Below are 27009 nucleotides of genomic sequence, written 5' to 3' on the forward strand. Positions count from 1 at the left end.
AGGAAGGAAGACTCTTAAACAATAAGTGACTATTGACACATTCACTTTTTCAGGTGGGAAAAGAGAAACACATACTTTTTCTTATTCTCAAAGTAGGTATAACATTATTTACTTTTCAAGTTTCAAAACCTTATCCTTTATAGGCAAGAAAATATAATGAGATAACAGAATAGCAAATAAGGTCTTATGGATTTTATTGTTGCAATATTTGAGTAATTGAACTTCGTACGTTCAAGTAGTAGTTTACTTCTAATAAGAGTGACTGTAAGATGCTATTATTTCTTTAGCATGCACTACAGAGGTAATAAATGACAAAGAATCTCTTAGAAAATCAATAGTTTTATCTTTTAAATTACATAAAGTAGGAATTATGTCAATTTTTTTGTTCTTATAGCAAAATTTTAGCACATTCTCAAAAGATCACAAGCTTCATTAATAAAGATGTTAGTCTATGAGCAGCCTCCTCATGCCAATCATTAACAACGCTGGAAGGACAGGAACTCCTAAATAGGGATATAGGACGGGCTGCTAGGGGTCATCCCAGAATATCTGCTTAAAAGGTCTATCTAAAATACTTGCCAAAGAAGTGGCAAGGAGTAAGAGCTTAGTAATGTTCAAAACAGAACAGTTAGTTAAATTGGGATGAAGAAAATAAGAATAGAAACATTCCACTCTAGACTTATTAAGGGAAGGGAATCTGTACTCTGTTCTACAAAACTTGATTTGACAAGTAAAGACACCTACATTTAAAAGTTGGGAAAGAATTGATGAACGAATGTAAAAGCAAATATGGATAAATGACGTTGATTTAATCTAATAAATGAATCAACAAACAGAAAATTTTTATGTTATAAAAGTATACCTGCTCAAAAGTTAATCTTAACTCTAATATTTTAACCATTATTATAATATAGAAAACAGTAAATTTAGGCCGGGTGCTGTGGCTCACGCCTGTAATCCCAGCACTTTGGGAGGCTGAGATGGGTGGATCACTTGAGGTCAGGTGTTCAAGACCAGCCTGGGCAACATGGCAAAACCCCATCTCTACTAAAAATATAAAAAATAGCCAGGTGTAATGGTATGGGGCTGTAATCCCAGCTACTCAAGAGGTTAAGGCCTGAGAATCATCTGAACCCACGAGGTGGAGGCTGCAGTGAGCCGAGATTACACTACTGCACTGCAGCCTGGGCAACAGAGTGAGACTCCATCTCAAAAAAAAAAAAAAAAAGAAAGAAAGAAAGAAAAAAGAAAATAGTAAATTTAATGTTTTGAGGGCTGAGGGGCTGAGCGTGCCTGATCTAATTATCAGATGACCCGGTTCTCATAAACCAATCACAAGTTTTTTTAAGGCAAAGCATTTTGAAAGAACATGTAATTGGAAATATACAAATTATTTGGCAATAATATTTGAAATAGGATGAGACATGTTTTACAATTGTAGTAAGTATAATTAATAATGAATAATTTTGCTCCTTCTAAAAAAAACAAATCATGTTATGGCCCATTAAAACGGGCCATAAGATGTCGAATATTTGTCCTTTATGATACAGAATAGTTTGAGTTTTAGTAAAAGGTCAGCAAATAAATAACAGTCTATTTTTCATTACCTTCAATATGAAAAATAAAAAGCATCTTTACTGTATGTATTAACCACCTAAATGTCCAGGTAAACCTAATATATAGCTCATTAGTATGAACAGAAAGATTTCAAAACATAGATTAGTGGAGTTTTTGTTGAAGAGATATTAATAAAATGAGCAACAATCTGGAATAGAAATTAGACAGACTTCCTTTATAGTTGAGGATAAACCATAGCTATAAGTGCTTAATACACACAGTATTTTATACTTAGAGTAGAATTCATAGTACAAATTTAAAACTCATGAACTATTTAGGCAGCAATATCTCCCCCTCAGGGTGGAGACAGAAATGTAATGTTTAAATATAAAGAATGCAAGTGGCAAGACTATCTGTTCAACTAAACAGTAAGCTTATATTGCAAGCTTCTAAATGTAACTGGAAAGATATTTTTCCCTTTTCCTTACATTTTTCTTAGCCTAAGAGGAATACATTTCCCTGGATTTGTTATTATTATTATTAACAATCTCAAATCATCTTGGCTCAGTAATTTCATTACATCTATGTAACAAATTTCTGAAATATATTTTGTAGAGTTCACTTTATTTTCTTCTGATTGTGAAAAATATTTTTAAAAATATCTGCCGAAAGATGCTAAAGTTAAAGGCCTCAGCTAAATAGCATTCACATAGGCTCTTCTTTCAGGCCATTTACATCTAATGTTTTAAACTAACAAAGTTTCAAAAATGGCTAAAAATGATGAACTTAGATATTTTAAGGACTTATATAAATCACTTAAAGAACATAAACTTCTCATGCCTGTAATCTTAGCACTTTGGGAGGCCAAGGTGGGTGGATCACTTGAGCCCAGGAGTTTGAGACCAGCTTCGGCAACATGGTGAAACCCCATTTCTACAAAAAATACAAAAATTAGCTGGGCGTGGTGGTGAGAAGGTGTAGTCTCAGCTACTAGAGAGGCTGAGGTGGGAGGATCACCTGAGCCTGGAGGTCAAAGCTGCTGTGAGTCATGATCATGCCACTGCACTCCAGCCTGGGTGACAGACTGAGACCCTGTCTCAAAATAAATAAATAAATAAATAAATAAATAAATAAATAAATAAATAAATAAAAGGTGGGAAGAAATACATCAAACTATATCCAGAGCACTGTATTCCAAACTATGATCTGGGGATGAGATGAGGGGACTCATGGCCAACTAGGCCATTTGCTTCATAAGGTCAACAGACTTTTGTCACTGGGGGCAGTGGCTTATGTCTGTAATCCCAGCACTTTGGGAGGCCGAGGTGAGTGGATCACCTAAGGTCAGCAGTGCGAGACCAGCCTGGCCAACATGGTGAAACCCTGTCTCTACTGAAAATACAAAAATTAGCCAGGTGTAGTGGTGGGCACCTGCAATCCCAGCTACTTGGGAGCCTGAGGCAGGAGAATCAATTGAACCCGGGAGGTGGAGTTTGCAGTGAGCCGAGATCACACCACTGCACTCCAGCCTGGGCAACAGAGCAAGACTGTGTCCCAAAAAAAAAAAGAGAGAGAGACTTTTGTCTGTCTTGTTCACTGCTATGTTCTCAATGTCTAATGTAGTGCCTTGGCATACAGTCAGCATGCAATAATATTTGTTGAGTGAATACATTTGCAAAATGCTATTCTGTCTTATATTTCCCCTCTTTGATAGTTACATCAAATAAAAGTATATTTAAGACTGAGAAGCCCTGTAAGTGTCAAAAATCCATTTAAGTGTTTTCAATGTAATTTTTCCCCAAACTTATTTGAAAGAAACTCATTAACATTAGTCTTGACTAGTTTTTTAGGAGACATAATTTGGAAAATTAAGTTCACAGTAAGAACAACAAAAGAAAATATAAGCCTATTACTGAGACTGTTAGTGTAGTATTAATAAACATCAAAGATAAATCATAATTGACTTCATTTTTTGGCTTGACTTGTTTTAGTGAGAATGATTTTTGTGATCTGATATGTTAGGCTAAAACAAGCAAAATCTAGTTCAAGCTCAAGAGTCAAAATTCAATCGTAAAAAACCTCTTAGCACTTACTGTTTGTCAACTATTGTGCTAAGTGTAGTGCATAAGTCAGGGGCTCTGTTGCTGAGAAGCTTATCGTCCAGAACAAGGCTCTCTTATTTTTCTGTTAAAGGGCCAGGCAGGTAACATAAATGAGTCAGATGTAAACCAAAGAGTCCAAGTTTTAATCAATTGTTGCCATGTCAGACTGTGAGCCTGCTCCTTCTAGATCTCCTGATTTTTGCTATAAGCGGTAAAATCTGGAGTTTTAAATAATTTAATTGTCATTTTTAATTACTTTTCAATTTACCTAATTTTTAGAATATTGTGGGATCCAAATACAACACCCCCGGGAGGCTATATGCAGCTCACAAGCTACTAGTTTGCAATCTCTGGTTTAGAATTTTAAAGTGAGTAGCTCCGTCAATGATTTTAAGGTCCCTGACAAGATAAATTATATCTTAAATTACTGTGCAAGCTTTTGTATGAGATCACCAAATCACCATTAGTTATTCTTAATAAATTGTGAATGTACCAAAGATGTAACAAAATGATTTTTAAACAGAAGACTATAGATTCTACAATATATAGAGGGCTTAATGTGATGTTAATTCCCAAAGAAAATACAGGAGAAGTAACAACTAGGTGATAGTCACAGGGGAAAGTAAAATCTACTAATGAATGACTCCCCAATAGCCAAATCCTAGATATCCTTTTTAGTTTTCTTTCTTTCTTTTTCTTTTCTTTTTCTTTTGCGACGGAGTCTCGCTCTGTTACCCAGGCTGGAGTGCAGTGGCGCGATCTTGGCTCACTGCAAGCTCCGCCTCCCAGGTTCACCCCATTCTCCTGCCTCAGCCTCCAGAGTAGCTGGGACTACAGGCGCCCACCACCACGCCCGGCTAATTTTTTGCGTTTTTTTAGTAGAGACGGGGTTTCACCGTGATAGCCAGGATGGTCTCCATCTGCTGACCTCGTGATCCGCCCGCCTGGGCCTTCCAAAGTGCTGGGATTACAGGCGTGAGCCACCGCGCCCCGTCTCCTTTTTAGTTTTCACTGAATTTGAACTTGCATCAAGCTGTTCATCCATTTCTTGTAGCCAGTCCTCTTTGATTTGCACAATCGCTCCTGGTTCTCTTTCTTGCTGTCTCTGTTTCTTGACTGACTTGTCATATTCTGCCAATATCTGAAAGTAATAACTCTTAACCAGAACTGTTTGAATCACCTGGGCATATTTTGCAAATATATATGCCTACTGAACCAAACTATCTGTGATTGAGACTTGGGAATTCATATGCATATAATTTTAAACTTCGAGGTGATGATGCAGTTAAGCAATCTTGACTAAAAACCACTGCCCTGCCTGGCACGGTGGCTCACGCCTGTAATTCCAGCACTTTGGGAGGCCGAGGCAGGCGGATCACAAGATCAGGAGATCGAGACCATCCTGGGTAACACGGTGAAACCCCGTCTCTACTAAAAGTACAAAAAATTAGCCAGGCGTGGTGGTGGGTGCCTTTAGTCCCAGCTACTCGGGAGGCTGAGGCAGGAGAATGGCGTGAACCCGGGAGGCGGAGCTTGCAGTGAGCCGAGATCAGGCCACTGCACTTCAGCCTGGGCAACAGAGCAAGACTTCATCTCAAAAAAAAAAAAACAAAAAAAAAACCACTGCCCTAACATTAAAGCAATTCCTAGAAATCTGTAATCTTCTCTCTCTATAGTTTCTCCTGAGGGATTATTCCACCACTAAGGTTTTAACTATCACCTCTAAACTGATGATTTCTAAATCTTTATCTCAATACACCATATCTTTCTTTAACTGAAGAACAGTATTTTCAAATGTTCACTATGGATATTTACCTTGATACACTAGAGGAACCTCAAATAGAGCTGCCTCCAAATTAAACTCATATCCAAATCCTCCATGCTATCAAATTTGCAATGCTTCTTATATATTTTTTCTTAGATAAGTCAAAACATCATCCTCTAGCCAGTCACCTAAGTCAGAAGCCATCAAAGTTAGGGCATGAAAGGACATTCCTGCCTCTGCTCTCCTCAATCTGAGATTCTTGCTTGTGGCTCTACTATCACAAAAAAACTGTATTTGATATAATGTGACACCCCTCCCCTAGACCACAGTCGTGGTCTATTAGTACGTTAATAGACCTTTAACTTAACCCTTATTTATTGTCTATTTTGTTCCAAGCCTATGGCGTATGTGAGCCAATTTGTTAACATAAATTGAGCAAAACAGATTCTCTCTCAGAAATTTGAACTGAAAAACAGAAGTAGCTGTGGGTTCTAGAGCTGGAAGGTTATATTGAATTAGGCCTGGGTGGTAACTAAGTGAAAGCTAAAGATTTATAGGAAAGAAAATTTATGATTTACGAGTCATCAGTTAAGCTAGTCAGTACAAAGAAGCAGACATGCAGAGGAAAGCAGAGATGCCACTAGAAGAAGAACACCATGTCCCTACAGCCCCCTACTCATCTTAGTCCAGTTTTTCTTTGGGTCTTTATATCTATATAAAATTCCTCGTATCTTTTAAACATCCCCTTAGTTTCTTGAGTTTCCTTGAATGGATATTTGTTCTTTGCAAGTAAGAAAGCTCTGAGACAGTGATCCTAAATGCATCTGTGCCTCTGACCACACCATCCAGACCATATCAGGCTCACCCCTAAATCTGATTTAGGGTTTATAGCAAACTTGTCTAACCCATGCCCCGTGGGCCACATGCAGCCCAACACAAATTTGTAAACTTTCTTCAAACATTGTAAAATTATTTGTTGTGATTTTTTTTAAGTTCATCAGCTATCATTAGTGCATTTTATGTGTGGCCCAAGACAATTCTTCTTCTTCTTCCAGTGTTGCCCAGGGAAGCCAAAAAACTGGACATGCCTGGCTATAGGATCCTACCTATAAAGCAGCTTCTCAACATTTCTCTACCCTCCATTACCAATGTCTCAGTTCTATGGCAAGTCCTCTTCACCTCTGACCTGGACTGTGGCCCCTGGACTGTGGCCCCTGGACTGTGGCCCAGACTCTGGCCTCTGTCCCCATTGACTCCCATTTCTAAACCATCTCCATAGCTAACAGAGTGATAACTGCAAGCTATCTGATCTTTCACTCAGGGCCTAAAACACTGTGCTGGTCTTATGAATGTCTCTACAGCATAAAGTCCAAATACTAAAAGTGTCTTTTTATGACTTGTCTGATTATATATACTAGAAGTACATATTCTCAAGCATATCACTGAAAGTATTCCAAATTATCAAATTATATAGATTTTTAAAATCTTAAGCTTCTTTAGACGCAGGTGTCTGTAAGAATAGAATTCTGGTATTCTGTGGTCATTTACTTAAAATAAACTTTTTTTTTCTTTCAGAGAAACAGTGGACAAAAAGAGAGCACAGTTCTCACTATACGGCCAAAGTAATACAGGGCTATTTTGTAGACAAATTCTAGAACTTCTTAATTATACACAGGCTTATTATCTATATCCCCAGTGTTATAAAGTACCAGAACTTCTTTAGAAAAATTAAGCTGGAAAAATGAAGGCAGCACTTTGTAAATTTCCACTGGAAATTAGCTGGGAGAGGCAGAGGAATACTGGATCAAAAGAGGGTAATCATGCTTAACTGTGCCCTAGAGCACCCGCATGTATAATACGATTTGCACAGTAACTACCTCTCCTATTACTGCTTGTTTGGAGTATTCTGTGTTAATGGGGTTAGCTAATTTAGTATTTTAACTTAAAAAGGCTCTGCTGATTAATAAATGTTGCACACTGTGCTAGTAATTAAAATAAATGGAAGAGTTACAAATAAAAGTTGAATTGTTAAGAAAACATTATCTGAAAATATATGATAATCTCTATTTATCATAATACAGTAATAGTTCAGAAAATATGCAAATTTTAAAGGTCTAAAGTGTCTGAAAAAACTACACAAGACAAAAAAGTTTTGAGATACGTTAAATTTTCTTTTCACTATTCTTTAATGATAAATAGAACCAGTGCTCACCCGTATATATCACATTGTAAAATGTCCTTTCTAAAAACTGTTATTTAGATCTTGTTTCTTAACCTTTCCCACAACATTTTTCTTATAGTAATGACTACGAAATGATACTTAATTAGAAATTATATTTAAAGTTTTAAAAGTGAGTAATTTGGCCGGGCGTGGTGGCTCACTCCTATAATCCCAGCACTTTGGGAGGCCCAGGCTGGCGGATCACGAGGTCAGGAGATCGAGACCACAGTGAAACCCCGTCTCTACTAAAAATACAAAAAATTAGCCGGGCGCGGTAGCAGACACCTGTAGTCCCAGCTACTGGGGAGGCTGAGGGAGGAGAATGGCGTGAACCCGGGAGGCAGAGCTTGCAGGGAGCTGAGATCACGCCACTGCACTCCAGCCTGGGCGACAGAGCGAGATTCTGTCTCAAATAAATAAATAAATAAATACATAAATACATAAAAGTGAGTAATTTACTCACTTTTTACTGATATTTACTACAACGGAGCATGGTTCCCCCTTTTTTAGGGGCCTGTGGACACCAAGCACAGAAATAAAGGAAAATCCCGAGTCCCTTCAAGGGAAATTTCAGCCCCAGAAGTAAATAAGTAACTTGTTCTAGAGCTATTTGCTTTCCCTGTAGTAACTAACGATAACATCTTACCATAGGTCCCTGAGTTGTCTTTCATGGGCTCAGACTCTCACTGAATGGATCTGTTGGCACTTAGACCCCAGATAAGGGGGAAGTGAAGACTAAACTTAAACTATCACTCTTTGTTGTAAGTTCCTTCGTAAGGGGCTTGGGGGAAGTCATTCCCTCTAACCGGTTAACATTTTTTTATTCACCTCCAATTTTACTTTTTTAAATTTTGAGACAGTATCTCGCTCTGTCACCCAGGCTGGAGTGCAGTGGTGTGATCTTGGCTCACTGCCACCTCTGCCTCTCCGGTTCAAGCGATTCTTGTGCCTCAGCCTCCCAAGTAGCTGGGACTACAGGTGCCCACCACCACACTTGGCTAATTTTTTTTGTATTTTTAGTAGAGATGGGCTTTCACCATGTTGGCCTGGCTGGTCTCGAACTCTTGACCTCAAGTGATCCACGTGGCTCAGCCTCCCAAAGTGCTGGGATTACAGGTGTGAGCCACCACACCCAACCATGATCCCAATTTTTTAAAAAGAGTTTCTCTTTCTTAGCCAATTGCCAATCAGAAGATCTTTAAATCTACCTACCATCTGTAAGCTCCTGCTTCAAGATATCTCACCCTTTTAGGCCAAAACTAGTGTGTGACCTCCATGTATTGATTTATGATTTTGCCTGTAGCTACTGCTTTCCTGAAATTTGCTCCTGCCTTTAAAAACTCTTAACTGCAGGCCACTGGCGAGGTTGGGTCTTAAGCATGAGCTTCCTTGAATCTGTTTGCTTGGTGCCCTGCAATAAACACCTTCCTTTCTGTCACTGCAAAAACCTCTGAGTTTTACTGTGGTGGGTGAATGGACCCCATTTCCGTTTTATAATATTACCAAATCCAATATTTACCAAGGCCCCTATCTAAGCTAGGTTGCAAATTTGAGAGAAATGAAGGCACATTAGATTCATAGCTATTAGTTCCAGCAAGTGGAGGAGCTCAAGAAATAGAGTTATTAGTTCTGCTATGCTACTAAATGTTTATGGGATGTCTCTCATTTCACCTACGCTGAGTAACTATCAGTAAATTAATACTTTTTTATTTTTCTAAAAGATGTAGAGACAGCTGTTGAGCTGTCTGTACAGTTTCTTAAATGAAAGCCTATATAAGTTAAAATATAGCTACAATATGCTTTAATCATGAACTCCTCTTCATAGGGAAACTCCAGTCACTGTTACATTTTTTAAATTCTCGATGTCTATAACTTAAACTTGTGGAAGACTCTTGAATCCTTAGGGATTTAAGGAGTTCCTTCAAATTTAGCTCAGGATTATAATTAATCTAAACACCAAAGTCTGACCTATCGAGGTAGCTTCTTGATTTGAAAACCTTGAGGAAGAATACTCGCATTTATTTTCTTTTGCTGTTATAACAAATCACCGCAAAATTGGTGGCTTAAACAACAGTATTAACTTATCATTCTTGAGATCAGAAGTGCAAAATAGGTCTTACTGGGCTAAAATCAAGATATTGGCAGGACTGCATTCCTTCTAGAGGATCTAGAAGAGAATCAATTTCCGCTCCTCTTGTGACTTCTAGAGGCGGCCTTCATTCCTTGACATGGTGCTCATGCCCCATCTTTAAAGCTAGCAAAGGTAAATTGAACCCTCCTCACATTGCATCACTCTGACCTCCTTTCATGTAGTCAAATTTCTTTCTGCCTCCCTCTTCCATTTTTAAGGACCTTTAAATTACAAAACTGGCCCCACTCTGGTAACCCAGGATAATCTCCCCACCTAAAAGTCCCTAATTTAATCAAATCTGCAAAGACCTTTTTATTATGTAAGGTAACATTCACAGGTTCCTAGGATTAGGGCATGTAGACTCTTTGGCAGGGCAATAGGGATTGGGGAAGCATTATTATGCCTAACAGAAAATTAATTGAACTAGTTGGTTCTCATTTCTATTGTAATATCCTAAATCCATTGTATTTTGGATATAATTATAGTCTCCTGTATTAAGCCAGAATGTTTACAATTAACAGAAGATATCAATGTATAGGACCTTTACACCTCTCATAAGACCTTAGTGAAGACCATATCATAGCCTGTATCATCTGATTTATGATTGTCCACTCCATTCCATTTCTGCTGTCTTGATTGGTGAAGTAAACATTGAATAGCTCTAGTACCATTATGGCCTCCCATTTCCTCCACCTGTTAATAATAATAACTTTTTTTCCCATTTCATCTAAGCAACTTTCATGGTCCCATTTCATTTTTGGAAATATTCCTTGAAATGTTCCCTTCTGAAATTTTAAAGCCTAAAATTCTCTGTGATCACCATATCCCATAAATAAGAAGTACATTACATATAACATTCTGTCATATTTTAACAAAGAAATAATAAATATACATATAATTGCACATGTAACCAAAAATTCCTGGACAGATACACAAGAAAGGGTTGACAACAGATACCTCTGGAAAACATAACTGAGGATCAGTTTAAGGTTTTTACAATAAATATGTGTTGTAGTTTTAATGTTTTAAAAGGTAAACAAAAATTCTTCTTTATTTTTTTAAATGGATTTGAGGAGATTCATAAATCAAAGGAAGCAGAAAATTTCTAACAGAAACAAGAGCAAACCAGGGACATAAAGAAGAATGAAAACAGCTCAGTATCTCTGGAGCACAAAGTTCTTTACAGAATATGACAAAGATTAGCTAGAGAAATAAGCTTGGATCAGATCCTGAAGAAACTGTGTCTTGCAATAAGAAATTAAACTTTATCCTAGAGGCAATAAAAAGCCACTGAAAGGCATTTTAGCTGAATAATAATTGCATAATGGAATCTCTTTAGTGCTTGTGTGGTAAAATGCACTGAGTGAGAGTAAGACTAGGTAGACTAGGTTGAAGGGATTTTATGGCAACTGAAGTTAAGGAATTTTAAGGTGCCTAAATTAAGACAGTGATAGTATAAAGGGGAAGAGAGGCTGAATTTGAGAAAAACTTAAAAGGTAGAATAAACATGACTTGAGGACTCATAGGATATGGATGATGCTGGAGGAGAAGGTAACTCACAAGTCTCTAGCTTGTGCAGATAGTTGGTGATGCAATTCACACTCAAGAAAAGATGCAGGAAAATGTGTTATACACTGCATTTAGGACATCTGGTGGAGATACAAACAAAGATGGCAGTTGAAAATGTAAACCTGAAATGTAGGATCAAGATCGTACATATTTAAAATGGAAATCATTGGCATAGAGGGGGTAATTAAAATCTTTCAAGTAGAAGCAACCATTCAAAGATTATACAGAAGAGGAAGAAGAAGAAGAGAGTATTGAATCCTTCTATCATTTTAATTCTAACCCATTACCTATTACCAAAGTTTTTGCAATATTTATCCTAATGGGTTTCACTGCATCTATCATATTCTTCTCAAATACATTTGTCTCACAATCAAATTTATATTCTTTTTATACCATCCACTTTCTCTAAAAAAAAAATAAATAATTTTCCATTACCTATAGGATAAACCACCAACTCCTTGGTCTTGAACTTTTTTGCAATTTTTCTTTCTCCTGCTCTCTAACATAAATATTAGCCTGTCAAATTGGTCTTGTCATTGTTCTGTCAACTTTTCCTACCATTGTTTTCCTTTTCATATCATCAGCCTACTTTTATCTACTTTCTTCTTTCCTCTATCAAAATCTCAATCAACTTTTGCAGGATCCAACTCAGTTCTTTATCTGCCAAGAACACTTTCCTAGATTATCAGACCAGAGAAAACTCGACATTTAAAAATATATACATTGTCTCTTACACACACTTGACCATTTATCAAGTACTTGGTAAATGTTACTAAAAATTTTGTTGGGTTTTCTGGTTGCTTTCAGCTATATAAGTTTCACGAGAGTAGAGGCTATGTCTAATTTATTCACTGCTATGTCCCTAGAGCTTGGAACTATTCCTGACATGTAAACATCTGTTGAATCAATAAATAATCCTTTTTATTTCTCACAATATCTAGATGAGACCTTCCCATATAAAGATTCCTTCATAATTATTTATTAATTGCTTATTTGGCTTCCTGGCTTCATAAGGATAGACATATGAGTGAGGGAAATAATTTTCTTTGAGATGGCATGAGAAAATTGAATGAGTTCCTTTAAAAACAAGAACAAATAAAGCTTTAAAATGATTTCCAAAAAAACTTCTGTAAACTGTCTTCCACGTCTTTATTATTATTGTCCTATTTGCTATGTTTATTTTAAAGAAGATATGTAACTAACAGCTATAACCTACCAGCCTGTGATTATTAAGAAGCATTTTGTCATTCCTAATAACTATGAATGCAATGCTATGAATTGTGTTCTCTCAAAATTTATATGCTGAATTCCTAACACCCAGTACCTCAACATGTTACCTTATTTTGAAATAGGGTCTGATATAGTTTGACTCTGTGTTTGCACCCAGATCTCATGTTGAGTTATAATTCCCATTGTTGGTGGAGGGATCTGGTGGGAGGTGATTGGATCATGGGGGCGGATTTTTGCCTTGCTGTTCTCATGATAGTGAGTGAGTTCTCAAGAGATCTGGTTGTTCAAAAGTGTGGCACTTCCCCCTTTGCTCTCTGTCTCCTGCCACCATGGGAAGATGTGCTTGCTTCCTCTTCGCCCTTCCACCATGATTGTAAGTTTCCTGAGGCCTCCTAGCCATGCTTCCTGTACAGCGTTTGGAACTGTGAGTCAATTAAACCGCTTTTCTTCATAAATTACCCAGTCTCAGGTAGCTCTTTATAGCAGTGTGAGAACGGACTAATATAGGGTCACTGCAGATGTAACAAATGAAGATGACGTCACACTGGAGTAGGGTAAGCACCTACTCTAATATGTATGGTGTCCCTATAGCAAAGAAAAATTTGGACACAGACATAGACATTGGGAGAACACCACATGAGGAAGGCAGAGATCAGAGGAATGCTTCTAGAAACTGAAAAACATAAAGATTAATAGTAAACCACCAGCAGTTAATGAAGAGGCATGAAGAGAATCTTTCTCACAGAGAAGGAACCAACTCCGCTGACACCTCCATCTTGGACTTCTAGCCTCCAAAATTGTGATACAGTACATTTCTATTTTTTTAAGCCATCCGTTTGTGGTACTTTGCTATGGCAGCCCTAGCAAACAAATACACTTATATTGGTATAATATAAATTATTATAAATTATGTAATACAAAATATAACATATAAAAAACCAATGTCTTTTAGATGCATAAAGAGAAGCCTTTAATGAGGTTAGGACGCTGTGGTGTAGGCAGAGCTGTGCTCATTGTCCTCCTCAACTTCTGGTTCTCCAGGCTAGGGGACAAAATCCAGCCCATCTTTAGAATCTGTGATTTCTTACAACTTTTTTGATGTCTTAAATGCAGAATTACATTTGTAGTAATACAAAGCATGTTAATAATTCTCTTTTATTAAGACCCTACTATGTTCCTGACACTTTATACTCATTTTTTCTATCAATCCTCATTACAACCTTTTAAGGTAACATTTCTGCTTCATCTTACAGACAGGAAAATAGAGTTTCAGGTAGGCTAAATTACTAACCTAAGATTATACTGCTGTTTAATGGAACTAAGATTTGAGTTCATATAGATCTAGTTTCAAAGTTCATACTACTTGTACTATAACACACTGCAATTTTCATAATGATATGAAAACAAAAGAGCTAAATGTATTAAACTCTCAGATATAATGCTACCCTTTGAGTCCTTAACATTAGAAATAAAAAACTCTACCTTTCTAGGTCTAGATAGCAGGTTCCTGATATACCACTTTTAACTCCTTATAGGTAAAGTTGGTTTTGTGGTAAAAGGACCCTCTGCATTAACAAACCATGAATCTTTGTGACAGGACTATACTTCATGGAATTATTATCTGCAATGATATAAAGCCTATATTTCTAACATATCTTTTGTCACATAAGATAAAATAATGCATTAACTAGTATACAAAAAACAAAATGGTTTCAGAAGAAGCTATGGAAAAAAAATCAGTGTTTCAATTCTAATAATGGAATTATCCTTAGGCTAAAGACCAATTACTTAGCCTAGTTGCAAAAAAAACATGATAGCTTTGAATCTATAAGAAAATTTTTTTAGCATCTCCAACTTGGTTTTTTTCTGATTGGTTGAAAACCTTAGAAAGACTTTGCAATCTCTGAAAGCCTCAGAGCAAAGGGTCATCAGCAACACTGTGGAAGTTGAAGATATGTACAAGTATTCCATGGAAAATACAAATCGAGCAACTTTCTTTGGGGATAACATTGATAGCTGATCTTTCTAGGCTTACTAAGGAAAATAGTAAGAAATGATATCACAGTATGTTTAATATACAATGATTTCTGTAGAAATATCAATCAGATAATAATCACCTCAATTATTTGAGCAATTAGTCATGCTATTTTGTAAACCTTTGCATCGTTGGAAATAGAAAAAGAATTCTGAGTAATATAACTCTTTAGATAATAATCACTAAATTTTATATTTTGCTTGGCTAAGTCTGAGAGGCTTTAATCTTCTACAACATGTGCGGTAAAATGAATCTACCTCCTCAAAACTAATTGGAAAAAAAAGTTCCTTATTTTCTTACTCATCATATGTTGGGTTAACCCAATCAATTATTGAAAGAATCTGCTAAACACTCTACAGCTAATTATTTCACTTCAAGTAATTGCTATAAAGTGAAAAGCTTTATAAAAATTACTTGAGATGCCTGCCAATTTTGTCTTTGATATGTTTGTGTAAATGTATAATTCAAATAAAGCATATTTTATGTGTACATGTATATATATCTTCTAACTCTTAAAATAATCCAAAATCCACTACAATGGATAAGAGGTAATTCTAATTTCCTTCTATATCAAAAAACACTTTTAAAATATTTTATAATTATTATATAAATTATTACATAACATAATTAGCACATGTATTATGTAAATGTAATAAATGATTATAATTTTATATGTTATATTTTTGTATTACATAATTTATAATAATTTATATTATACCAATATTATCATTAATATTTAGTATTATAATGTAATAATGTCTTATTTAGCATATAAATAATATTAAAATGTATTATAAGATACATTGCAAAGATAATTGTGAGACATTATAGAATAATGACAATCATACAAATAAAGCCATTTTGGATTTAAAATGGTCTATTTATAAGTTATCTATGACTCTATTGATGACAAAGTGTCTTATGAGAGAGAAAGTGCCTGAGAGAAAGATGTCTGAATTAAGACCCAAATCCATGATGCTAATAAAATAATTTAAAATGATATATGCTATTAAATCATTCTTCATCTTTTTCAGTCATCTTCCTCAGTCATAAAGAAGCTAACTTCTTTCATTATATCTGATTTATTAAAACTACAATGTTATGTCAATAGATCAAAATGATATTTAGTCCACATTAAGAAAAATGTTTCTTCTGTCTTTCTGGATCTTATTTTGGGCGTTTCATAAATATGTATGCTTTCACTATAGATAATTAAGAAAATTATCTTCACAGATACATAGAGAGTGGTCATTTATCCTCAAAATGCCGATCTTTTCTTTTGTCTTTTGAGTTGTCAAAAGAGTTTTTGCCATCAATACTGACCTCATTTAAATCATTTCCATGTTGAAAAATTATTGCTTTGGAACAGGTCAAGGGTGGCTTTACCTTTTCTCACAAATAAAAGATTTTTTACAGTATTAGGAAATAGAAAAATTAGAAAATTTAAGGCACCAAATATGTCACAGCTATTTTTGTTAAGCTCAGAACTCACATATTGTCATTTACATTTCGCAGCCGTTCCTCTCTTCTGAGCTCCTCTCTGGCCAACTTTAACTCATCGATTGGTTCTGCCACCCGCAACGTTGGCTCCAAAGGCTTGTAGCGTTGTTCTAATACTTCGGTGATATCTCGGAAGGGCCCCTGACAAGACAGGATGAGGAACATATTTTATACGGGAGATTTTTTTTTGAGGTATTATTGATGACCAAGGCTAGTGAACATCTACAAAGTGCAGCAGGTTTACTAAGTTATTTTTAAAACACCATTGGTTCTTCGCTGAGTTAGAATATACATGACATAATATCACTTATTTTCAAGCAATGTTCTGTCAAGTAAAATTGATTACATTAAAAAACTTTAAAATTAAACAGAAGTTTCCCCACTTACATCAAAAGATCTTCATGTTATAACTGATAAACTTGTTATAGGTTGCTTTGTTTTCTAATTTTACAAAGCACATTTTGTTTAGTATAATTAAAAAAAGAATTGTCTCCCTTTTTGAGTAAATACAAATATTAGGAAAAAATTCTAAGCATAGCTTTCCAACAGCCCTTCTATAAATAGAAATAGGAGAGCATGTGTTTTTTCATTAAGTTTAAAATTTTTTGGTGAATGTCAAATGTCACATTTAATAGGCAGCCTCCTAAACACAGAAGAACCATAACTTTTATTTATTTTAAATGTTGTTTATTTAAAATTCTAAACTCTATTGTTCAATTAATCTGATACCAATAGCAACCTTTTAATGACACAAATACTTAGCAGAGGAAAGTCCACAGCTGCACTGTGAAAAGTAACTTACGACATATCCTGCTTTCAAGTTAGTTGTTATTTATACTAGTTACTAAAATCCACTGGTTGTCTAATTAGTATCATATTAGGCACAATACAAATCAAAGGCAGCTCAAGATTTTGCTGTGCCATTAATTGCATATTGGTTGTTTTTCATCACTATTGTATAGGAGAGAAGTAATATTAAATGGACAAAGATTTCTAATCAAATTCCTTATTCTTAAAAATATCTTCTTTAAATAAGTTATCACTAACAAGACACAGCTGGAGTTCTGCAAGCACTGAGTGAAGACTGTGGGGCTAATAAAAAGAAATGATTCACGCCTCATTTATGTTCACTTATGTTTTACATTAATAGAAACCAATAATAGGAACCAGTTACCATAAAAGTCATGGACCGTAAATAACACAAATGGCAAATAAGTATCATCTAGTACTTTTCACAGCTGGACAGGAGGATTGCTATATTTGAAAGTAGTTAATGGATTTTTATTGGAATTTTACTTTTTAAAGATACAGTAACATGATTCCAAGTCCACTATTAAGAAATCAAATGGGACTTCTTTTTTTTTTCTTATTCTTATTCTTTTACTTTGACAGAGTCTATGACTTAAAAAATTAATATTTGGTTTTATGACAAGGGGCAAACTATGTCTCTATGCTGATGTTCATCATATGTAAAATGGAATAACTACATCACAGAATTTCTCTTAAGATGTGTAAGATAATATAACACCCTTACCATGTACCTAGAACACAGTAAACACTCAAAGTGGTTCCCACTACATTGTTGTTATTATTATTACCATCATAATTATTAGTTTCAAGAAGAGTTTTTAAAAGGTTTTGAGCAATAGTAGCATCAAAGAAATACACAATGGCCCAAGGCTATGACTTTGAAGAGACCAGCATTCACAAGGAGCAATGGTCTTCTTGGTGGCCATGCTATGCCTTCTAACCTTTGTTGATAAGCAAACATAACACGTATCTATTTGTAGGCTTACTCTACTATTGTTCTGGAACTTATTAGTTCCAATGAGACTAGAAAATGAAAGAGAAGAAGCCCTGCTTAGGATTAGAATGAAAGTAAACTCAGTCTTCCCTTTGGGTTCACTACCACCTTCATGATCCCTGACCTTTGTGCAGTCATGTCCATGTCCCTATGTCTTTGCAGTGCCTGGTCCATACATTTATACCTCAGACAATTAGCATCTTGTCTTTGAGCTCAATAGTCTTCCAGCTCCTTGGTTAGTGAACTTGACACCAGCTGTCAAGTTCCTCTTATGTCAAATTTTTGTTGATTTATATTTCTTTTGAAAAACTGCCTTTTTTGGATATCAGGCAATCATCTATCCCAGTCATGCCTACAGTGACATGGGAACCCAGGTTTTGTAAATATATATCTATATTTATATATCTGTATATCTATGTGTACCTTTCATCTATCAAACTTTAGATCTGCTGATTGTATTTATTTCAAATTAATCCCTAGAATACCTAGATCATCCAAGACTCAACTTGACCCTACAGGTATTTCTGGACTCTTAGCTATGGTTTTTCAATGTTTAGTTTACGTTGCCTCCACCTAAGCCCTGGTTATGAGAGTCAAATATATTTATGTTCTGCTGTATTTTTCATAATTCATGTTATTTATAGTCATTTTATATGTTTAAGCTTAATTATTAAAACCATAAAATTGTCCTAGATGTTTAAAAAATTCACCTGGCAAGTAGAGCTACTCTGATTAGAGAACAAATATTATCATTTAGGCATAATCTTAAATGTCACCAATGAGGTATACAGTTTTTTATTATTGGGTAACACACAGGAATATGGCTCAGAAAAAAACAAACAAACAAAACAAAATGTAAAACAATCCCATTTTGGGAAAAAAAAAGAAGAAGGGAAAGAGAAAAGAAAAAAGAAGAATGGTGAAGAAAAGAGGCAAAGGAAGTAAAGAGAGGAGAAGGTGTTAAGAAAAGATGACAGAAGGAAGATTGAGAAGGAAGGAAAGATAAGAGAATGAAGAATAGGGCAGTGGGGATGACATGGCCAGAGGAAAAGGAGGAGGAACTTAAAATAGGGAAGGAAGGAGACAGAAGAAGAAGGAAAGAAAAAACACTGAAAGAGAAAATAAATAACAGAAGAGAAGAGAATAAAAAAGAGAGAAAGAAAAGAGAATATATTAGTAGGGATCCTTATTTTGTAGCATGCTAGATAAATGTAATTCAGGAGTATATGTGTGTATACATATGTAAGTATACATATATACATATATAAATACATATTTTTAAATTCCACCATATGTTTATATATTCTTTATATAAACATATATATTTCTCTCTTTCCATACACAGACACACACACACACACGTTGTTTTACAAATGTGTGTATTCTTCTATTTTTATACTTATACCATATATATATATCTTCCATATGGGCTGATATACCATTTATACATATATATTTTCCATATACCTATACATCATCCATACATTATTTCTATATATGTACCTTTTGCCTACGCATTCCACACATACTAAATACACTTATGTATATAGGTATATGTGTACATAGAATGGTATGGAGGAAGAAAGCCATGTAAGGAATGAAGATGGTTGTACAGAGGTTGTATTGAGAAACAGAGATGAAGAATGAATACTGACAAGTGTAGAAGAAGACACATCACTAAAAGTATATTAAAAGCAGGGCAATAAAGCAAATGTAATAACATTATAAAACACCTATACCATAATATTACGTTTAATGGTTAATGTTGTGAATATTGTATAGTGTGGTAGTTTGGTTCAGATGAACTTCATGGTGTTTCCAGCTCAGAAATATTTACATGCCCTTATTTTATTCATGCCATGTAATTTTCACATTTCCTAAAAAGTTGTATGCAAAATTACTCTATGAATGCCATGTAGTACCAATAACCATACAAATGAATATAGCATGCAACGTGGTTTATTATTATTATTATTTTTTGGGATGGAGTCTTGCTGTCTCACTCAGGCTGGAGTGCAATGGTGTGATCTTGGCTCACTGCAACCTCCGCCTCCCAGGTTCAAGCGATTCTCCTGCCTCAGTCTCCCAAATAGCTGGGATTACAGGCATGTGCCACCATGCCCGGCTAATTTTTGTATTTTTAGTAGAGGCGGGGTTTCACCATGTTGGCCAGGCTGGTCTCGAACTCCTGACCTTGTAGGTGATCCACCCGCTCCGGCCTTCCAAAGTGCTGGGATTACAGGTGTGAGCCACCAAACCCAGCCGCAGTGTGGATTATTAAAAATTTAAATATGCAATGTTACATCTACCTTAACTGCTTTTGAGCAGTTAATACATTTAACAGACTGAACACTTAATACATGTGCAATGGAAATGCTAGAGTTATTATTTTCTTGATAGAATAATTAATAAATTTAATTGCTTGTTGATGCAATGTTATATGTTATATATGCAATGTGATGATTACTTACACTAATAGAAAAATGGTAATGTACATAATTCAAAATAGCAAAAATTCAGTTATTCATAATAGAAAATTCATTCTATATTTACATTTAAAACTATTTTAAATGCTTTCACTAGAATATTGATATAACTCTTATTTAAAAAGGAATAATAAAACCCTACTCTGAAGATATATCCCCCAAAAAACTGAAAATTTTCCTACTATCTCTCTTTTGTCTCCTTGCTGACTCCACTATGCTTGTCACTCCATTTTAGTGAAGAAAAGAATGATCAGATTCAGATAAATGGATTAGTTTACTAGGTAATTGAGAATGCTGACACATGGGCCTGGCGTGATGGCTTATTCCTGTAATCCCAGCACTTTGGGAGGCTGAGGCAGGCAGATCACCTGAGGTCAGGAGTTCGAGACCGGCCTGGCCAACATGGTGAAACCCTATCTCTACTAAAAATACAAAACTTAGCAGGGCATGATGGCAGGTGCCTGTAATCCCAAATACTCAGGAGGCTGAGGCAGGAGAATCGCTTGAACTAGGGAGGCAGAAGTGGTAGTGTGCTGAGATCCCTCCACTGCACTCCAGCATGGGCAACAGAGCGAGGCACCATCTCAAAAAAAGAATACAGATATAAATAGAATATCATAGGAATTGAATCAGAGATGAAGAAAAAGAGAAAGCAGTCCAAGGGGGAAACTGACTATAGATTTTCAAGTATATTTTATAGCTCTTTCTCTAAGACAGTATAAACCATCAGTTAATAGTTTTAATTATCAGTTAGTAGTTTTGAGAGAGCAAAAAAGAAGATACAAATAATAGGAAATAAGGATGTAATTATAGAGAATGGAAACACAACATATATCACAAATAATTACAGCAAAGTGGGAGATTTTTAATGAAATAGAATGCAGGGCTATCTTATTGCAAGGATGATTCAGTGGTTGGGGGTATAAAAGGCAGTCTCTACGATGACTCCCAAGGGCGCCTGCCTCCTGGTATCCACACGGTTGTGTAGTCTTTTGCCCTTGAATATAAAATAGACTTACTCATTTCGAACATGGCAGAAGTGATGGGATGTCACTTCCAGCATTAGCTTTATAAGCCTGTGGCTTCTGTTTTGAAAGCTGTCTCTCTCTCTCTCTCCCTAGGATCACTCACCCAGAGGGAAGTGAGCTACCATGTTGTGAGGCAGCTCTGTGAAGATGCCAATGTGAAGAGGGGCTGAGGCATGACAACACCCAACCATGTGAGTGAGGGAACCAACCAAGAGGATCTCACTGCCCACCTATCCCCACCCTCCATCTGAGCCTTCATATGAGATCATGGTCATGGTTGACATCTTTTTTTTTTAAATAGAGACAGGCTCTCGCTATGTGGCCCAGGCTGGTTGTGAACTCCTGGGCTCAAGTGATCCTCCCACCTCACCCTCCCAAAGTGCTGGGATTATAGGCATGAGCCACTGTGCCTGGCCTGGCTGACATCTGGACTACAGCATCATGAGAAAATTTGAGTAAGAGGAACTCACCAAAGGCTGTACCTAGAATGGCAAACCCACAGAAACTGTGAAGTAACAAATGTATGTTGGTTTAACCCATTAGATTTTGGAGTAATTTATTATACAGCAATATAGATACACAAGGGCACGCCTATGCAGGGAGCTAATGGTCAGGAGTTCTGGGAGTTTAACTGTGTGAGCCAAATCTAACACAATGTAGTTGATACTACATGGTGGCAGCGTAATTATTGATTGGGATGATAGACCTGTGGCTCTCCGGGACTTTTAGGATGGTGACAATCATCACTCACCCCACCCCACTCTACCCTTTAGCCTCAGGAAGTCATTTGCCAAACCTGTTGTACTACAATCTAGTTATAGTGAAGATTTCCCATCTCTACTATGAGTCTTGCTTTGTTTTGAGCTGTCTCTAATTCTCAAATTTACATTTTTAAAATTACTCAAACCCAAGTTATGTTTAAAATGGCATATAAAGACATATAGCATCAAATGAGAGGTTAAATTCAATAAAATTGATAATACATATATTCCCAGCAACAACAGGTTATAACAAGTAGTGGTATAACAATATTTTTACATAAAAAATCTAGATTCTAGGAAATAATCCATGTTTTAACTTCTTATTCATTATAACAAGATTTAATGCCAAAGAAGTGTTTGTTCACTTCTTTGGTATATATTTGTAAATTACTTTATGTTTATTATTTAAAATTAGAGTTGCAAAAAATAATTTTCCTCTGGTCAAAAAGATGGAACAAAACAATAATCTAGATAGATAGATAGATAGATAGATAGATAGATAGATAGATTATAGACTATATGTGTATATATATATATATATATATATATATATATATATATATATATATAGATCGGTCGCCAGGCTGGAGTGCATTGGCATGATCTCGGCTCACTGCAACCTCCGCCTCCTGAGTTCAAGTGATTCTCCTGCCTCAGCCTCCCGAGTAGCTGGGACTGCAGGGTGCGCCACCACACCCAGCTAATTTTTGTATTTTTAGTAGAGATGGGGTTTCACCATGTTGTCCAGGATGGTCTTGATCTCTTGACCTTGTGATCTGTCCGCCTTGGCCTCCCAAAGTGCTGGGATTACAGGTGTGAGCCACTGTTCCCAGCCCTATATTTTTAAAAAGCAAGACACTATAACAGAGTAGAGAAGGAGCCCATAGAATGGGAGAAAATATTTGCAAACCATGTATCTGATAAGGCATTAATACGCAGAATATATAGAGAACTCCTAAAACTCAACAACAAAAAACAGCCCAATTCAAAAATGGGCAAAGGACTTAGAATAGACATTTCTTCAAAGAAGACACACAAATGGCCAATAGGCACATAAAAAGATTCTCAACATCGCTAACAATTAGAAAAATGCAAATCAAAACCGCAACAAGAATGTGGAGAAATTGGAACCCTTGTGCCCTGTTGATGGGAATGGAAAATGTGTACAGATGCTATGGGAAATAGTATGGCAGTTTCTCAAATAATTAAAAATATAATTACCATATGATCTGGCAATTCCACTTCTGAGTATATTCTTAAAAGAAATGAAAACACAGTCTCAAGAAAATCTTTCACACCAATGTTCACAGCAGCATTATTCACAATACATAAAGTGTGGTCGCAACTCAAATGCCTATTGGCAGGTAAATGGATAAACAAAATGTGGTATGTACATAAAATAGATTATCATTCAGCTTTAAGAAAGAAGGAAATTCGGACACATTCTGCAACATAGATGAACTTTAAGAACATTGTGCTAAGTGAAACAAGTCATGTCAGGGGATGGGGCAAAGGGAAATGGAGAGTTGTTTAGTGGGTATAGTTTTAATTCTACAAGATGAAAAGAGTTCTAGTGACAGCTGATTGCATAAAAATATGAATGTACTTAATCCCACTAAACTATATAGTTAAAAATGGTTAAATTAAGATAGTGTTATATAAAAAGTGCAAAAAATAGCAAGAATAAAATTAATGACAGAATTCTTATATAGCAAATTAGTACCTGACATTGCTTTCTATTAATAGGTGGTAGAATTTCAGACCGAGGAAAAGAACGGGTGCTTGTACAAGCTAGCCAATCAGTAAGGCTGGTGGAGTCCTTCTGCTTAACTTTAGGTCTTCGGTGTGTTAAAGGCTTTGCCTTTTGTAATTGCAACTCCCATGGATCAGGCTCTTTTCTGAAGGGTGAATTGTATATTCCTGGAATCTAAAGAAGAAGAAAGCAATTTTGATTTTTATCTTTAATTTTCAGATGAAATAAAAGAAAGATACAGTTGTACCATGAAATTTTTTCTTATGTTTAAAGAATATTTTAAACTACCACTGTGGTTCTTAACCAGAGGTGGACTTCAGATTTACCTAAGGAGATTTTATAAAATACTCATACTTGTCTTTACTCTAGATCAACAATTTCAATATCTTTCAGGATTGAGCACTAAACATTTTAAAAACTAGTGAGCTCAAGTTCCTATCTTTCACACAGCCCTTTTATATCACTATACTTAAGAAAAAATTACAGTAAGACCCTAAGCCATTCATTTTGTATTCTAACTATATGCTATGTATATTTAACTATATGTGTAAGTCATACATTCACTCATAGGAAGTCAAATACATAATGCCTGAACAAGTTTCAGGTACAAAATATGTACTCAAATATTTGACTGATTATTTTAATTATTATTCATTACATAAGCTAAGGGCAGCTATCTTGACTTTTGTACTTTAATAATCAAATTGGTATCACCTATAATGCTATAGGTATCGCCTATAATATAGGCTATAATACTATATTATACATCACTCAAAATAACATCCTGTATTTCAAGAGCTGTATTCATGTGGTTAGGTGCTATGCCTCTGCAGTGTCATATTATCCTTGCTGTTCTATCAATGACTTTGTCACGTACTGCATCAAAATAGTTAAGAGTACCTACCACACAATAGAGGTTCAATAGATGTATGTGTGACAAATGTTAAGTCAAATTTAGCAGTGTCCACTTTTGAAAATTTAATGTTGTTTGAATATACAAACTGCATAGAATGAAATTTTGATGGTATTATATTTTAATGGTATTAGATACCAATCTTTGATATATGGTTCCATGAAGCCTTATATTAAAATATATACACATATGTGTATATGTAAATATCATACACAAATGCATATTTAAAAGGAGAAGTTACATTTGAAAGGGCAATATGACTTGTTTGTTGTCTTTGTAGACACTCTGGACTATATATTAAATGTATCCATTCCTACTAAAAATGTGATTTCTCTTATGCCATCAACATATCTATAAACATTCCTGTTTGCTACATTTACTTCATGGAATCAGCAGTTCCAAAGCATTAACTAAGATATCTGTCTTCGAAAAACTAAGAAAAGTTTAAATTTCCAGCCTAACTCAGCAATAAGTGTTAACCTGTATCAAATACCTACCCAGGCTGGAGTCAACGTCCTATCCCAAATGCAATATCCTATTCCAAATGAAACATCCTATCCCAAATGCAACGTCCTATCCCAAAGGCAACGTCCCATCCCAAACGCAATGTCCTATCCCAAATGCTTCCTTACTATGGGGATAACACCACAACACCTATCACATTACACTGTTTCAAAATCATGTTTGCATGTATGTCTTCCACAAGCTAGAAGTTGGAGCACAGAGAGCCTGTTCCAGGTATTTTTGCAACCCCAGGGCCTAGCAGGGTGCATGGCACTTAGTAGGCATTCAATAAATGAATGTTAAATGCTCATCTAGAATAACAATGCACAGTTCAGAAAGGCCCATGAAAACCTCTATTTCACTCTTGCTTCCCAAAGCAACATAAATATCTGAATAAAAAGTTTGAGACTTATTTCAAAATCGTATTGACTGCTTTCAAAGAATATACAGATTATACCATTTTTCTCTTTTTTAACAGAACAGTTTCAATTTGCTTTAAAACACATTGTCAAAGACCTACTTGAGTCACGTCCAACTCAAATTTTCCTATTTTAAAATTGAAGACTAAGTTTTATTGGATACAAAGCAGTTAATGTAAATGCATTTAAACATTTAAAAATATTTTTGTACTGGCTCTTCTTTGAGATTTATTCTCTATTACAATTGATACAAGAAAAACACTGTGTGGAAAAACATTAAAGGCAGTTATATAAACCATTTTTAATGTTGTGTTAACATGTTCTCACTATAACAGTAAATATAGACAAGGTAAATACACAGACAATAGCTTTCCATGGACAGTAATTTTTAAGTGGATGGCAATTATAAAGATAATTTCTAGGGTGATTTTCTAAGATTAGAATTTATTGATTGTACTAAGAAAAAAATAAATGTTATATTTTTAAAAGACTATTGTGACATAAAGTATAACTAAATCTACAGTCTATAAAAACGATATGAGAATACCATTCTCATCAGTGACGATCTAATAAACTGAAGTCTGTTAGTTTTTTATTAACATTGCTACAACCTTACAGATTAAAATGGTAAAATACATACAATTTAGCTAGATTATAATTTATCATTTGAAAATATCTACCTACCTGAATAACTGCTACCAGCTATTAACTTTACCCCATTAGAAATCCTCTTTGATCTCCTTGCACATTTGCATGTACGTGTATACATAGGCTAGATGGGAAATGCAAATGGATCAGTAGACATGATAGCTTTCTTAAATTATATTTTGCAACCTATATGGAGACCTCCTCATGTGTATTCTCTTTGCAATTTAAATCAAATATAGATAGAAAATATATTTTAATTGAATTTCAAATGTATCATTTAAAATCTTCAAGGTGTCAGTATTTTAGAAATTAATTTAATACATTTGCTAAGTTATGTCAATAAAAACAGTCCAGCACTCCCACAATCCCTGTAGCAAGCAAATACCCTATTTATTTATATTGATACAGTATTCATTTACTTATTATTTCTTTAAATAAATACAACAACCTTAACATACTATTGTCTCGATTGCCATATTTCATCATTAGTAAGCCACTTGTGAATAATGGTTTCTTGTTGATTTTTAAAAATATTACTATGAGTCACAAAAGACAGGGTTAATCCTCAGGGACTATGGCATAT

At 35.3% G+C, this 27009-nt stretch overlaps 1 protein-coding gene across 1 annotated transcript in view; it reads right to left on the bottom strand.

Annotated features, from left to right (window-relative positions):
* Positions 1 to 27009, bottom strand: part of SPATA17 (spermatogenesis associated 17) — a 235765-nt gene that overhangs the window by 69083 nt on the left and 139673 nt on the right. The window contains exons 7-8 of the mRNA XM_030812868.1: positions 23913 to 24116; positions 16103 to 16251 (exon numbers count right to left, since the gene is read on the bottom strand). Of these exons, the coding sequence (XP_030668728.1) occupies positions 16103 to 16251; positions 23913 to 24116 (353 nt within the window). The remainder of the gene's footprint in view (positions 1 to 16102; positions 16252 to 23912; positions 24117 to 27009) is intronic.

Source organism: Nomascus leucogenys, chromosome 5 (genome assembly GCF_006542625.1).
Source record: "Nomascus leucogenys isolate Asia chromosome 5, Asia_NLE_v1, whole genome shotgun sequence".
In the NCBI taxonomy this organism is placed as follows: domain Eukaryota; kingdom Metazoa; phylum Chordata; class Mammalia; order Primates; family Hylobatidae; genus Nomascus; species Nomascus leucogenys.